General features: G+C 37.0%; 1 protein-coding gene across 1 annotated transcript in view; it reads right to left on the reverse strand.

Annotated features, from left to right (window-relative positions):
- Positions 1-13875, reverse strand: part of PPP2R3B (protein phosphatase 2, regulatory subunit B'', beta) — a 51309-nt gene extending 37434 nt beyond the window's left edge. Inside the window, exon 1 of the mRNA XM_010287648.1 lies at positions 13528-13875. Within this exon, the coding sequence (XP_010285950.1) occupies positions 13528-13875 (348 nt within the window). The remainder of the gene's footprint in view (positions 1-13527) is intronic.
- Positions 13876-15138: the final 1263 nt, after the last annotated feature.

Raw genomic sequence — 15138 nt, forward strand, 5'->3', positions numbered from 1 at the left:
CCCCCAAATATCACCATTACAGTTATGGGTATGGCAATTCTTGCTATTCCAGTGCAAGCTGTGAACACTCTTAGCAAATTCTCTAAGATATTGGTATGTTGCCCATTTATTATCTGTACCTTGTCATGCACAACTTTAGTTACTAACAGCATAAAAGGAAAGAGCTGGCCAGTCTGACTCTGTTTTCATCCCTCATGCTTTAAATAAAGCCACTTTCTTGATTACATAAAGATGTACACAGCCCAAGAAACAACAAAACAACTCTTTCACCTCTAAGTTCGAGGGTTCTCTTACTGGACTGCACTATTTTACTCCCATGCTGTGTCATCTATAATCTTTAGCCCTATTCATCCATTCATAGCCATTCTGTCATGTAACAGTATATTAAAACCCTACAGTAAATCTCCTTGTGAGATTAAGAAGAAAAAGAAACTATGAAAAAGTACTAGTGAAATATGATTTGTCTTAATTGGGTCCTTTTTAGTTTATCATACACTGTTAGAAAATAAATGATGACAAAAAGTTTGTTTTCTTGTTTTTAATTTAGTGTCCAGTTTTCCCCACCTGCTTCTTTACTGAAACTCGTTATGAAGATATTTATTTCTTTCGGAAGTGGGAGAACAAGAAAGGAATTGACAAGGCAAGAGTCAGACATGTTGTGGTTGGCATGACCAGACTATCAAACTGCATCGAGCAAAACTGGCTGTCACTCACTGTCTTTTAGAAAGATCAAATCAACTAACCTTGAGCCACAAGGAAGCCAGCGGGGAGCTGGGCATGCAGCACACAACAGCAGCATGCCTGGAACTTGAGACGAAAGACTGAGGTGTTAAGAGTAGGAGAAGAATCCTACTCTGGCAACAGATACCTGTTCCAGGCCAAGATGTTTGGGAAAGGTCAGGAAGGTTGTATTGCAAGGCAGATTGCATTTCAGGTTAGGTAAAATAGGCCTTAAAGTAAGGAAAAGTATCTCCTCACCTAAATTGCTTTCTATTTTCACCCCTTTTCACCAGGTGATGCAGTCCCATCCACTGCTACATTCATGGTCTTGTTTGGGGTGGCTTGTAGTACACCATTAAGATGACTGACTGCCACATGAAAAGCTAACCCAAAAGACTGGAGCTCCCATTCACCTGAACCTGCTGAATGAGCCTCAGTAAGAAATCAGTGTTCTGAACTCCATTTTGAAAAGTGTTTCAGATTTCCCTCCTGTCTTCAAATGGAGCTCAGAGTCCATCACCACTTAACCAGCATATTATGTTCAGTATTTTGAATATTCTGTATTTTGTCATCATAATATTACTTCACGGCCCGAGGTAGACATTAAGTCAATCCCATTGCTAGCTTAATACTGTTTTAGCACTATAGTCACTAATCTGGTTTCAAACCTAATGGTCATTTACATACCTGTATGCAGTATAGTTGTCAAAAGTTCACTGCTTGCAATATATGAAGAATCTACATGCAACTGGGCATTTACAGTTGCAGTACATTGTGAGAGGTAAGTACACTAGCAGCTATTAATCACCTCCTTTTCACCACCTGAATAGAAAAGGGTTTTATTGCCCATATTTAAGGAGATATAAACATCTCTAAAACAATGTGGTCAAGAAGCCCTTAAGAACTTAAGAACTGTTTTAACCTTTTAAGTCATGAATTAGCCACAAGGGAAAGGGAAAGTCAGCTTCTATCCAGACTGAATTAGGAGTGTTCAGGTATAGGGTTACATTTATTCTAAATCTGAATTCTCTCCAGTGAAAGCTATGGCAAAATCCTTTCCTGGGTGAAGGGCTGGATGCCAGCCATGAAGCTGTTCAAGTACCCTGGCAGCTTATTATTAGCTAGATAAACAGAGGGGAAGATGCATGCTCAGAGCTTCCTTCCAAAGCTAAAGATACACACTATGAATGGATCTGATTCAAGGGACTGTGGCTAAAGAGTTTACCACTTTAACAGAGACCTGAACATACACAAAAGCAATGTAATATTTATGTGGCTTTAACACAAAAGTATTCAAGTGAGACAAAAATTTAAGATCACTACTATTTTGTGTAGTATGGAAGAAATAGAAACCTGAAGAATACCTCAAAAACCTTAAGCATTTGCCTACAAAAATGCAATTTCTTGTCAGAAGCATATACTGACAGTAGATTGAAAGTCTTCACAGATTATGGGGAACTGACCTCAAGTCTTTGAAAAAAAAAAAAAAGCATCCAAGCATTACAGGAAGCTTCCAAGATAACTAAGGCAAGGTAGCATCTTTATCAATATAGAAAAAATGTGAAACAGCATGTCTAACAGTACTAAAGATACATTTAAAGTAGAAAAAGGCACTATAAGTACAAGCAAATAGTTCAGGAAGATATTAAAAAAAAAGCAACTAACGATGCTAAGTAAAACAGCTGCTGTGAGGCCAGAAAGACAAGGAAGAAATGATGTAGATATATTAGAAGACAGACCAATACTAGAAAGCAGACAATTCTTTGCTAGACTAGGAAAACAAGCAAACAATAAAAAAAGCCCTGAAATGCTAGGTTCTTTTTTTTCCCCTCAGTCTTCACAGGAGTTTCTGACTAGACTATCACCATGATTTAATACTATCAAGAGTTATTTCTAGAGCAAATAGTCCATACCTGGCCTTTAATCTACTGAAATATGCTGGAACTACGTATGTCCCATTATTTGCATAATTATTAGACATTTGATTGATAATTATTTGGTTCCCCACTCAGACCAAAGCTCCACAGTCAAACTGAACTTCTAAAAAATCTAACCCAATTTCTGCAAAACGTATTGCATAATAGTAGATGCAAACATCACACTCAGTAAACATAATGCTGAGTAGATGCATTATTTACACTAGTCTGCAGACCTTTAATCCTGCAGACCAACGGTAGCCTGTGGATCATTTTTGTAACAGCATTTCTCAAGGTATCGAGTGAAAACTGAGGGGAAAGATTAGAAGGCAATGTTCATCTCAGTCAGATTTGATTTTGTGACCTACAAAATGAGAAAACACAACTTAGGCAGGCTTGGTAACATCTGCAGTACCTTTCTGCTTAACACTAACATCCATTGTTGACATTGTCTAAATAAACGAATGAAAAATGATAGAGCTTCTCTTTGAAAAGAATTCTAAAACTCCTGCTCAAGTCTGCAAAAAGGCCCTTGCAGGGGAAAAACTCTTTACAGCAATGGAGTAAAGTCTCAGTTGTCCAAGTGTGTTATTTTACATTATTATGAGCAATAAACAAAATATTCCCTTCTCAGGAGACTACAGTACATAGCAAGATTTACCGACCTTGAATTTCAGTAAAGCAGGTACTGTAAAACATGAAATGTCTAGAGAATGAGAAAATACAAGAATAAATGGGAAGTAGCAAAAGAAAGTCTGCTTTTTATCCCTATAACTGCCTAAGCAATCAACAATATTAACATCTGTTGACAAGGTGACCCACTCAGGGGTGGGGAGAAAACCCACTGGTGCTGATTTTTCAATACTGAATTCACAAATACTGATTTTTACTATCATTTCCCAAAATGCCTGACTCCGTCCTGAAATAAGAATGCACAAGGTTGAAACCTATCCATCCTTATACTCCTGGATAATGAAAGCAATTTAATGGCATCCCAAATAATCAGTTTTCCTAGTTCTTCAAACACTTACCTAACTGGCTGCTTGCTAGTAGCTTCCCATTTCTAAATGCTCTGTATGGGAAGAGAACAAGAGGACAATGCACTTGGCTGAACAGAACAACAAAGTATTACTATCCATCCCTAACTCTCCTTTGGATGAGAGTCATCCCTTTTCAGCACTACACTGACAAAACCCAAGGGAGATGAAGTCTAGAATTTCTAGATCACAGAAGGAATCAAGTTGTTATGCTCATACCCAGCTACCCAAACTGATTGCTTTACAGTTACTGACAGTGTTTCAAGTATAGTGTACTACACTGATGAACTGCTAGATGTTGTCACTGTGTAGTTAAGAAATCTACCTTCACAGGGAGAAACTGATCCTTTGGCACTGAAAGGACATTCATGGGAATCTGGGTCTAGATGCATTTTTTTTTTTCTTGGAGGATGCAATGCCTCCCCCATAGAACATGCAGACAGTTAAAAAACATGGAAGTCTTGCATGTGCATGCCTTCTCTAATGATTATTGAAATTTTCCAGTACTCTTGGATTAGACAGAGCAATGCCTGGAGGTTCTTTCCACAGTTGCTGGGAGAATCCAGAATATTTAGGAGGCAGAACAGTGAATAAAAAGACAATAGTTAGATGTGAGATACATGGTCACATTGTTAGCCCAGGAAGGATGGACTGATGAGATTCTCTGCACATTACTATAAGAATGCCATGTATGTATACCACGCTATGGGCTGTTATCAGATTATAAGTAAGATAAGATACATGTCACCTTGCTATGATTACACTGTCAGGACTCCAAAGACATAGCATGGCCTTTTTAGAATGCTAACTGCATCTGGCAGACTAAGTGTCAACACTAGATACTATAAAACTGAAGCCTGACAGTTAATGGATGGTTTATATTCCTTTCAGAACAATTCTCATGTTCTCTGCCATCTTAGGAAAATATTACCAGTTTATATTTTATTTATTTGTGTATAGCATAAACAGAGTTTTAATGGAAACAGGTTGTTGGAATGGTGTTCTACAGGTAGAACTGATTTCCTATGAACGATCTTCAGATGACCCTATTCATCAGATCATGAAAACCAGGTACACCCACATTGATGCTGCTGAGGTGCGTATTAAACAGAGAAAGACATAAGCAAAATATCTGGTATGAATTAGACAAATTAAAGGTCACACTTGCTCTAATAAGATACTGGGTTTTTACATTTTAGATGAACCATGATACTACAGAGACTATCCATAGAGGAAGCTACACAACATACACATCTGTAACTTTACCAAGGTAAGCCTCGGAATAGCAGAATAGGTTGAAATGAAGAATCAGTTCAGGCTGATTCAGAATGCCTTTGAGAGTTTCCTACAGGAGACATCAGCTTTTATAACAGTGTCTAATGTTATGCATTATGCAACTTTTCAAAGTCAAAGGCCATTTTGGATATTTAGTCATTTCTAGATTGGTATTATTTACCTTGTGTCACTGTGATTTAGAAGTTGACAGAGTAATCTGGTATAAAGAACATGAATAGCAATGTTTTATAGCTGTCCAGCAACTTATTTAAACATTGCACCAGCTGTTCAGTACTTCATCATGTTGACATGAACTGAATTTTCAATTAATCCTTTCAAAAACACAGTTATATCTTGGAATTTCATAACTTCCAAAACTAGAATGGTTGGTGTATGAAAGTACAACCACTACTTTAATTCCAGCATCACAGGCTAACATGACATAATTTAGTCCCTGAAATCACAAGACTGTAATTTTGCCTGCAGTACAGCTTCTTGCTTATGCTTTTGCTTGAGATTTCCCTTCCTAAAGATCTTAATGCAAAACCAACAAATTGGGAAGTTTAAGCTACAGACCTTGTTCTACAAGTAAGTCTACTAAGTCTGTCAGTAAGATCACAAACTGTTACTTACCAACCAACAATGGGACTTCTGATAGAAGTCCTGTAGAGACTTACTCTTGAACTAACACTACTGTGTTGATCATGAATCAGTATGAAATCATTGCTGATGTAGGAAGTGGAGGGACAAACAAACTATACTGGTTTCTACAGAGCTAAATGAAAAGTCATGCACTTCCAAACTTGCAAGCAGGGTAAGTGGTAAAGGACAAAGGAAAGAAAGATGGCACAGCAAAGAAGCTGGTCACTAGTAACGCACGAACTTCAGCTTCCAGTATAACTAAAGGGACAACCATTACACATGAAGAAATAAGACTTAAGTAATAAGACAACTTACAGATGTGTAACAATACAAATACATTGCCAGAACAGCAACAGCACATCTTGACTAGCAATTTCCTCCATTCTCCATCACTGGAAGTGTTGATGTGATGTCTAAATATTTTTTCAAACATTCTAGAAGATCTTTCTAAAATACTAAGCTTAAATTTGTTACTTGATAAATAAACAAGCAGTCAAAATTTTAGGAGGTATTCTTTAGTGTGTTAACAGCAAGTAAGACAACAAAATTGGTGATCTTTTGTTTAAAATGTTAAGTCACAACAGAAGACTTTTTAGAAGTATTTACTGTAAATGATGATGATTCATGAAGACTGTTAGTAGACAGAAGACAAATCTAGCCTATTAAGTGCTTTCAACATTACTTGATTTCAAATAGTTTGCTTTATTTCTTAGTCAATGAAGTATGCCACAAGGATGAAGATTATTTAAGATCTATCAGTGATGACCACATCTAGTAGAAATGTTTACAAAATCTGGAATATTAACTGTTTATCAATACAAATCTAGCTTCTAAAGGAATAAAACTGTTTAGAAACTGTTCTCTTGAATTCTAAAAACAGATCAACTCAAGCCATTTCATAAGTTCTACAAGTCTTGTTTTGTCAAGATAATGTCAAGAAGGTCCAATCTTGTTCATGGTGGACACATTTACAACCCCATTTTATAGATGTTTTGCAATGTTTCCCTTGTCACCCCCTCATAAGGTCTTTCCCTGACTTTTCCTTGCATATAGATTTCTACAAATGTTGTGAAAGTCTCCTTGTAGTCTTCCAACTAATCCCATTTGTTGCCTGAAATCAAAGTTTCTAGTAAGATCTGCATCAACAAAACTGTGAGGCTAGTTCCATATGAAATCAAACTAAGCAGTACACACAATGTTATTTAAGCACATATCCCAACAGCCCTTAAGCGTTCATTGTACCTGCAAGTACCTGTGATCAAGAAATGGTACATGGGTGGCTCTACAGTTTCTAGCTATTTTTTATATAGAATAGTGATTGCTATGCAAAAGGGGCACATCCAACATGAACACACTTTTAAAAACATCTCTTGATCACTGGTTAGCTTTCTATGGACCTGTTTTAAGTCGTATCTGTGGTTCGCAGAACACAAACTAATCTTATCTACCAAGACGTTAGTACCACCTGGTTAACTTGAAGACAAGAATACCACACTAATCCAACCCAACACAAAGCAGTTATTTACATATTATGCCACAGCTAGAACATCAAATTTAGTAACCATTTGTTTTGCACTGCAGAAAACAACAAGAGCGCTTAATTGGTATCTTCTTGAATACATGCAACTACTTAAGTTGCCCGACTTTCACTGAATTTTGAGACAGTTGTGTGTGCAAAGCCTCTAAATTTGCAAGACTCAGCCATACGGTATTACCATCGGTACATTGTAGATTTTTCTAACACTGCTCACTGAAAAATTCTGTGCAGTCATTGACTAGGTCTATCAGTCAATAGATAGATACAAATAGATAGTGAGAAACTAGTTCACTGGATGAACTGCATTAATCATTTTGTACTAAAGTAAGCCCATACATACATTTGGCCTCAAGCTTATTTCTTGCTGACAGCGTAAGTATAGGGCATATGGAGAGGTTCCCAAAAATCACCAAAGGAAAAAAAGAAATCCATCTCCTCTATATCTAATTTCCTCCCAGACTGACCACCTGTTAAAAGAATGAACTGTTTAAATGACTGATGTAAGGCTATAATTAAGCTTAAATGTTTTGAAAGACTGGACAGAGAGGAGCAACTGGAAGAAAGTAATGATCTCATACAGCTATAAACTTTTTCTGTTTGCTTTTAAGTGACAGTTACACAGGAGAGAGAATGCCTGTGATTAGTAAGTTTCATCCAAATATTTTAATTTGTCCTGTGTCAGGATTCAGGTGAATTTTAAATTTGAAGAAAGCCACATATAATTCTGAATTCAATTTTTCGTCACTAGAAATGCCAAAACTTCTTAAGACTGGATGCAACACATAAGAAATATTTATGAGTTTCCAGTAGGACAGAAGTATCTTCTCTTTCAAGTGCAACTGCCACTTTTAAAGAGGACAACAGGCCACTATTTCTTCTAAGCACAATGTGTAAACAGCGTTAATACTACTACTAAGAAAAGTGCAACATTTATGTCCCAGGGTACAAGATGCAGTTAGAATAAAGAGCACTACCAAAAAGCTGTAACAGTGAATAGCTTTCAGTTTCTCATTTATACGTAAAATGAATAGCTGGTTCTCTAATCAGGATAATGATTATTCTATTCTAAGCTATTTCAGTACAACAAAGCTTAAGAAGAATAACACAACATACTACCAGTGCTGCTTATGCTGACTACTATTATTTCACCACACTTGAAACTAATAATGATTTTCTAGGAACACCTATAGCTGCACTCTTCCAGACTTTAATATGAACTTCGGGCTGTCCTTCCTTTGTTGGCACCATAGAAGGACCTTTATTGTGAACAGATGAGTGCTGACATCTGTCATAGTACCCTGTTATCATTGTAAAAGTACATCAGTTTGATACCAGGTTATTTACAGTCTGCCTTTAAGTCACGGGCTCGAGTTGGAAGCCAAGTCCACCATCCTCCCCACTTAGTGATGGGACATTGCACCATTAACACTAGCTTTGCATAATACAGAGTTAGGGAGTGTATGTGCTAGACCACACTCAGTCCTGCACAGTGTAATCTGCTGTGCAGGGCAATGCTAATACAGTTTACGTAACCCAGACTTAGTAGTTAATGTTGCTTCTAGTATTAAGGTATACTAGGTAGCAACTCAGATGCAGACATGTAAGACTGGACACTTGAAATTTCAAGGCTGACATCAAAACTTAATAACTAAGCTGCCAGGATTCACACACTTCCTCTTGCTTTTCTGATGTTTTATGAACATCGTTTCTCTCCTTTCTAGTAGGAGGTAGTGTGTGTCCGTGTCCCGCCCCCCCCCCCCAAAAAAAAAAAACAACAACTTACAGCACACCTGCAGAACATGGAGATAGTCCACCACTGGTCTAACAGATGCAGGTCTAAGACTAGCTACCTTTTAACTCAAGTCCTCATAAGAACACAATTGTTTCAATAAGCAACCGTTAAGTGTTATTATGCTCAAAACTTCTGTCATTGTTAAAAGGTTTCATTCTAGTCTCCCTTTGAACTAAATTGGACTCTAGTATTACCACTCCATTTAAATCAACTAACTAGTAACAAAAATTTGGCAAGAATGGTAATGATGAAAAAAGCTATAGAGCAACATAGTAAAGTAGTTAATAAAAAATAGAAATTACAGAAATACAGGACAATGAGCTTTAATAATTGTCACAAGACAACAAGCAGGAACAGTATGCTTATCAAGGAAAGATATACAGAAACCAATCCAAGAAGTACCTTTCTATCAAAGGTTGACCCTGCAGAGAAATGGAAAATAACTTTGAAGTACTTCAGATCATATCACATTCTCGCTGCACCACCACCCCCTGAAGTGGCCATAGGGAATTCTGTGAATTGTTTCCCCAGATGCCTTGCACACCAGCTGGTTAGGATTAAACATCTTGCCTGCGGCATCTTTTAGGCCTTGAGGCCTGGCATTTTTGACAATGTGATGAACAGTGTACAATTGTGTATATCCCATATGTTTAAGATAATCTAGAGTGCCAGAAACACTGTTAAATCCATGTACAGTAGTGATAAGGGTTAAAAGAAAGCTATGACAGCTATTCCTCAAGTTTGAAAGTTACAGCTCTAGAATTCCTTTCTTTACAGGAATATACTCAAAAAATATTCAAGACTTAAATGTTGAGATTTTTCTATGCCTCTGATTTTCTGTTATTTTAATACATTCAGTAGATACAAATCACAGGCCTACTTGCAGTACACTGAGTGCTGGCAAGCACTTCACACCACATAACAAAGATGACCAGAACTTTGCAATTACAGTGTTTGTACAATGGATGCAGTACCATTGCACTCACTGAACACTGCTCTCACTCTGAATGACAACATGCAAGTGAAGGGGCAGTACCTCCCCTAAAGGGAAAAAACCCATACCTAAAACTTGCACTAAAACACATCATAAAATGATTTTTCATGGTAGAATTCTGTCTAGATTTCAAAAAGTGTGTGTAGATTAAGCCAATAGTTTATTCTGAATTAGTGTTTTTCCAGAACCTGGCTTTAAGTGCCCTGTCCAGATGAACAAATTCCTGCTTGAAGCACCTCCAGTTTTTGTTCATCTTTAACATAAGGACCATGTAGGTGCTTTCATTATCTGAGAAAGTACTTGAGACTTTCTCATCAGTGGAAAGCTTCAACTATCTTGAAAGACAGCAAATTCTCAGACAAGACATTAGTGTTTCACCAAAAACATGGCAACTTCTGAATTTTAGATAAAAATATAACGCTCAAAATTCAATTACAAGCTAGCCTCTGAAAAAGAGGAAAGATAGAGAACAAAATAGCTGTTAGCTACAGTACTTTTAATGCTGTTTAACAGTTGCCATCAGAACACCAACTTGCTTTGCTCTTACACTACTGTTTAAGGTGTTAAAGATTAAATACCTAATTAGTTTCAAGACTGGTCTTCCAGGAATGCTTCCTATGCTGCAAAACATGCTATTGGTTTCTGTACATGTTAAAAAACCATGAAAATGTGGTTTCCTACACATTCATCCTTACTACCTAGTAAGAACCTGGGGATGACAGTTTTGTGGTATCAGGTTCATTGTTTGGTGTCCTTCCACCAAAAAGGAAGGAGCATCTTAAAGAAACAGGACAAGGTGTACAGCAACCTTACCCGTAATCAAATGTAGTGATTCAGTTCAGTGATACTGAAAAAGTATCCTGCCAAAATGAGTTTACTGCTTGTATGCTGCATTATGAGAATTCCTGTACGTGGTAAGAAAAAGTTTAATAAGAAGATGCCCAAGTTGAATTATATAGTCCTAAAAGAAATAATTCTCCAGCTCTTTATAGCTGCATAAAGCCCTTTCCTGATATCACCCTCAGGCACACAGAGTTAAGCACATTAATTTCTACCATTTTCTAGGACTGCTATTTAGGATTTAAATATGTATTACTTGACCTACAGTACAAGCTGTCTTTTTTAAAGAGCTATCTGAAACATTTCCATTTATAGAAATGAGATGAAGACCTCAGACTTAAACTCAAATGACATAGGTGAAACCATTGTGGCTCAATTCATGAACCATGATTAAGTGCATAAAACAGATGCATTGCTTTTGCTGCAGCAGGTAGTTTACGGATGTACAAGACGGAAAAGGGGTATATTTTGCTTTCTTTGAGAAAATACATTGTTGTGTCAGAACATGCAATTATGCAACTCTTGGTGGTATTTTAAGAGCTGATGCCTGCTCCAAATGTAATTTACACTTCTTAAAGATTAGGAAACTTTTGGATGAAGCTTCAGTTCAGCTGAATAAAAGCCACAAATAAATTTGTTATTGCTTGGAAACTTCCTCCTGCCCAACTCCTTGGAAAAAAAGCCACACATAAAAAAAATCCCACAACCAACAACCTAACCCTCTAGGTTCTCTCTCAGCACTATACAAACAATTCCAATTAAGTGAAAAATGTTACTCTTCATTAATCTCTTCTAGTTGTTCTTTATGGGATCTATGTAAAGTGATCAACCAAGACACATGAAGAGAAACTGCAGTACACAATCAAATACATCAAGTTAACGGTGGCTTTTAATGGAAACTCTCCCTTTTGTCTGATACAAGAATAAACTGAGCATCTGCTAACTTTCTACATTTCACTAGAACAGGAAATACAATGGTGTTAACATAAAGAAACAAATACGTAAATCAATTGTCATGCCCTGCCATCTGGATGAAGATTACACATAAGATACAAGTCCCTATTATTATAAAGCTGATCTAGACAAACTTTAGGCTGGAAGTGTGATGTCTTGAAACTAAGAAGTGGGGACTCCAAGTTGTCAAGCTAGATTTGAAAATTAGTGTTTATGCAATCAAGGCAACACTTCAGATTAAATGTTTTAGTGCAAAACAGTAATCACGTTGTTAATCCTCTGGGTCAAAAGGTAAGCATATACATTCAATGCACACCAATAAAAGACAAGAAGTAACCAATACTCTTAAACATCCTCAGCTCAGAGCTACCTCTTACCAACCTAAGAAGGTTTCCCTGGAACACCAGGAGGTTTGGCCACTGTACTGAGATAGACAAAGTATGTAGAGTGATTGGGAGGGATGACCGCTTACAACTTACCAGTTTTATGACAGGATATGAATTCATAGTCCTATAGCATAAACAGCATACCTCTTAACTCCTTTATCAAAGGCAGATCACATAAGCAATACTTAGTTTTGTCAGTCACCACATCATTTTCTATCCAGTTTTGTTTTCACAGTTTATGAAAAGAGCTAGAAATTAGATTGAACTGAACTGCAAGTTTAAAAAAAAATCTCAGGTTGGGGGCAGGGGTGTCATTCTTGCATAGAAGGCATTGTCTATTATAAATCAAGACCTCCTTAGAAAGGAAGCATTGAGTGTACCATGCAGTACCAAAACAATTACTTTGTTAATATGCAGTATCAGTGGAGCCAAATTTGAGTCTTGTACTAACAATAGTGCCTGGTATCATTAGACAAAGGAATATCTGCAGTCAAGGCAGTATGTTACAAAAGTAACACTGCAAACAAACACAGGGACTTACAGTTATCCACAATTAGATTGTATTTAACAGTGCAAGGGCTGTTATTGAAACCATGGCATCTGAAGCATCAACACCTGGTTTGTGTTACCTCTGGCAAAAGTAAGTTAAACAAGAGGTATCCAGCAACTATGATCTACTTAGTAAACTAAATAGCCTTTGTAAACTACCACCTCTGATAGAATGCTAGATTTTTCTTTTAGTATAAAGTGAGAGATGTCTTAGGACATCTTTGAAAACTACTTTTTTTTATTATAAGGCTATTTCTCACTTTTCCACCACTTCTAGTTTGTTCATGCCAGCTAAGAAATGCAAGAATACAGATACTAGCCCTAAGCTTTTTGCATAGGGAAGGCAATGCTTCAGAAAGCAAGAATCACTTGTTTTGACTTTTCTCTATGTATGCTGCACCCGCAGAAGCAAATGCAACATGTAAATTAGCTGCAACACAGATGAGTACTGCATGATGTCTGAAATTGTAGCTTAGAACCAGGGTAGATAGACCAAATCTAATCACTTGTACTGGATATGGAATTTTTAAGATGCCTTCCACTCTTAGTTTTAAAGAACAAGGGCCATATCAAAATAATAATTGCTCGACAGAAAAATTATTGGAAATAGAAAACAATTAATTTTTCATTTTGTGTCAGGCACGCGTGGTTTATAGAAAGCAACAGAGCTCCAAGGAGCCAAGACAGTCTTTTGGAAGTTTAGGCCACCTAGCCATTAGCCCTAATGATACACAAATGTTGATATTTTATGTTCACTGCCGCTGCTTCACTCGCTCTGGACACCTCTTGTGGGGAGACTAATTACTTGCATAATTGCCAATACCACAAACACATGATTCACTTACATTTAAACAAATAGGTCTAATAAGTAAGAAACAAGCTTACTACTCTGGTTCCTGAGGATCGACGTGTTGCTCTAACATTAGAAATGTTCCTTGGGCTAGCTGGAGTTGCCAATGGAAGAGTAGTAGAAAGTTGAGGAGGATTGAAAGACACCAAAGGCAATCTGGTATCTCCTAATGCGCATTGCTTGGAATTGGAATTTTTATTGGCAAATCTCTCATTTTTACCATTTCCTGAATCTCCACTACCAGTATCCGTTTTCTCCTCGTTCTTGATTCTTCTCAAGCAGTCCTTTAGTGTCAGCTGAGTTGCAGGCTGACTCAACCAGCACAAAAAGAGTTCATCCACCTTCATTTTCAGTACAGGTTGCAGAACTTTCCCAGGTGACATTTTCTACCAGTTTCCCTTTTTGTTAGATGAAATTCAAAATAAAGGTTTGACAATCATCTACTTATTCCACTTGACTTCCAGTGTTTCACAGACTCCAGGGTTCCTGTTAAGAAAAATACTATTATTTAACCTTTTAAAGGTTAATTGAACCTTATTATTTAACAGTTTTTAAAAAAGTGTTGATATTTATTCCCTCAAGATACCAACAGGTGTTGTGAGATACATGCTAACATGTGACTACAATGACATATAGTCATTTTGCAAGTAGAAGTCATTAATCAGAGTCAAATCCAGAGGATAATTTTTTTTAAAAGCATACTGTGTAAATGATGGAGACTGGAGAGAAAGAAACTGCACTCAGACTTTCTCAATGAGAGCTATCCAACAAATGTTCTCCAAGAAAATGTATTAAAATACACATTTATTATGACAAATAGCCTTTCAAAGACTTATAATTGAACCTGGTAAGAACTAAACATCCAAGCAGTTTATGCAAAGCCTTGGTGCAAAATTAAGATTTAAGCAGCAAGCTTTTCAGTCAAGAGATTTAAAGCTAAGACTGAAGGCTCAATTTTCATTCTGAATTCTGTGCTTCTGATTTAAAATCTTGAATTGCATATTGCAGTGCAAGATGCATTCCCACGTGAGTGATGCCCAACTAAATTCCCCAACATCCTTCCTCAGGATTTGATTTGCCCACCTGCTTGGTACCACACAGTCATTCGGTACTTTAAGAACTGATCTATTTGACATTCACTTTTACAGTTTTTTAAGCCCCATGTGAAACACAACGTGACTCAAGAACTGTAGTAGTATGATTTCAGGTTCGGTTGCTCACCTGAAGCAAAGAAGATACATGTAATTTTTTTAGAGGGCCAGAGGACTGGAGCTAAATACCGAGAATAGAACTCAAGTTACTACCGTCATCTCTGCAATCAAATTATTTAGTTATCTGGTACAGTTTAACTAAACCCCATCCTTCCTTCTGTTTTGTTTTTTTTTAAAGCCTTTATCAATATTTGATCCATATGGAGAAGGCAGCAAAGATACACAATACTTTGCTGAAGAAGCCTTAAAATACACACTTAAATTTGGAAAGAACACCCAACAAATGAATGTACTATTAAAATGAAAGCTCAATCTTCATCCCAGGCAGAACGAGAACCTTTATAATGCCGCACCAGTCAGGCCTTTTAAACCTTAACAACTCAACGGTTAAGTTACTCGCTGCTCAAGCTGAAGGTCACGTTATTTCACCAGCTT

The sequence above is a fragment of the Phaethon lepturus genome, unplaced genomic scaffold (assembly GCF_000687285.1).
Source record: "Phaethon lepturus isolate BGI_N335 unplaced genomic scaffold, ASM68728v1 scaffold8605, whole genome shotgun sequence".
Classification (NCBI taxonomy): Eukaryota; Metazoa; Chordata; class Aves; order Phaethontiformes; family Phaethontidae; genus Phaethon; species Phaethon lepturus.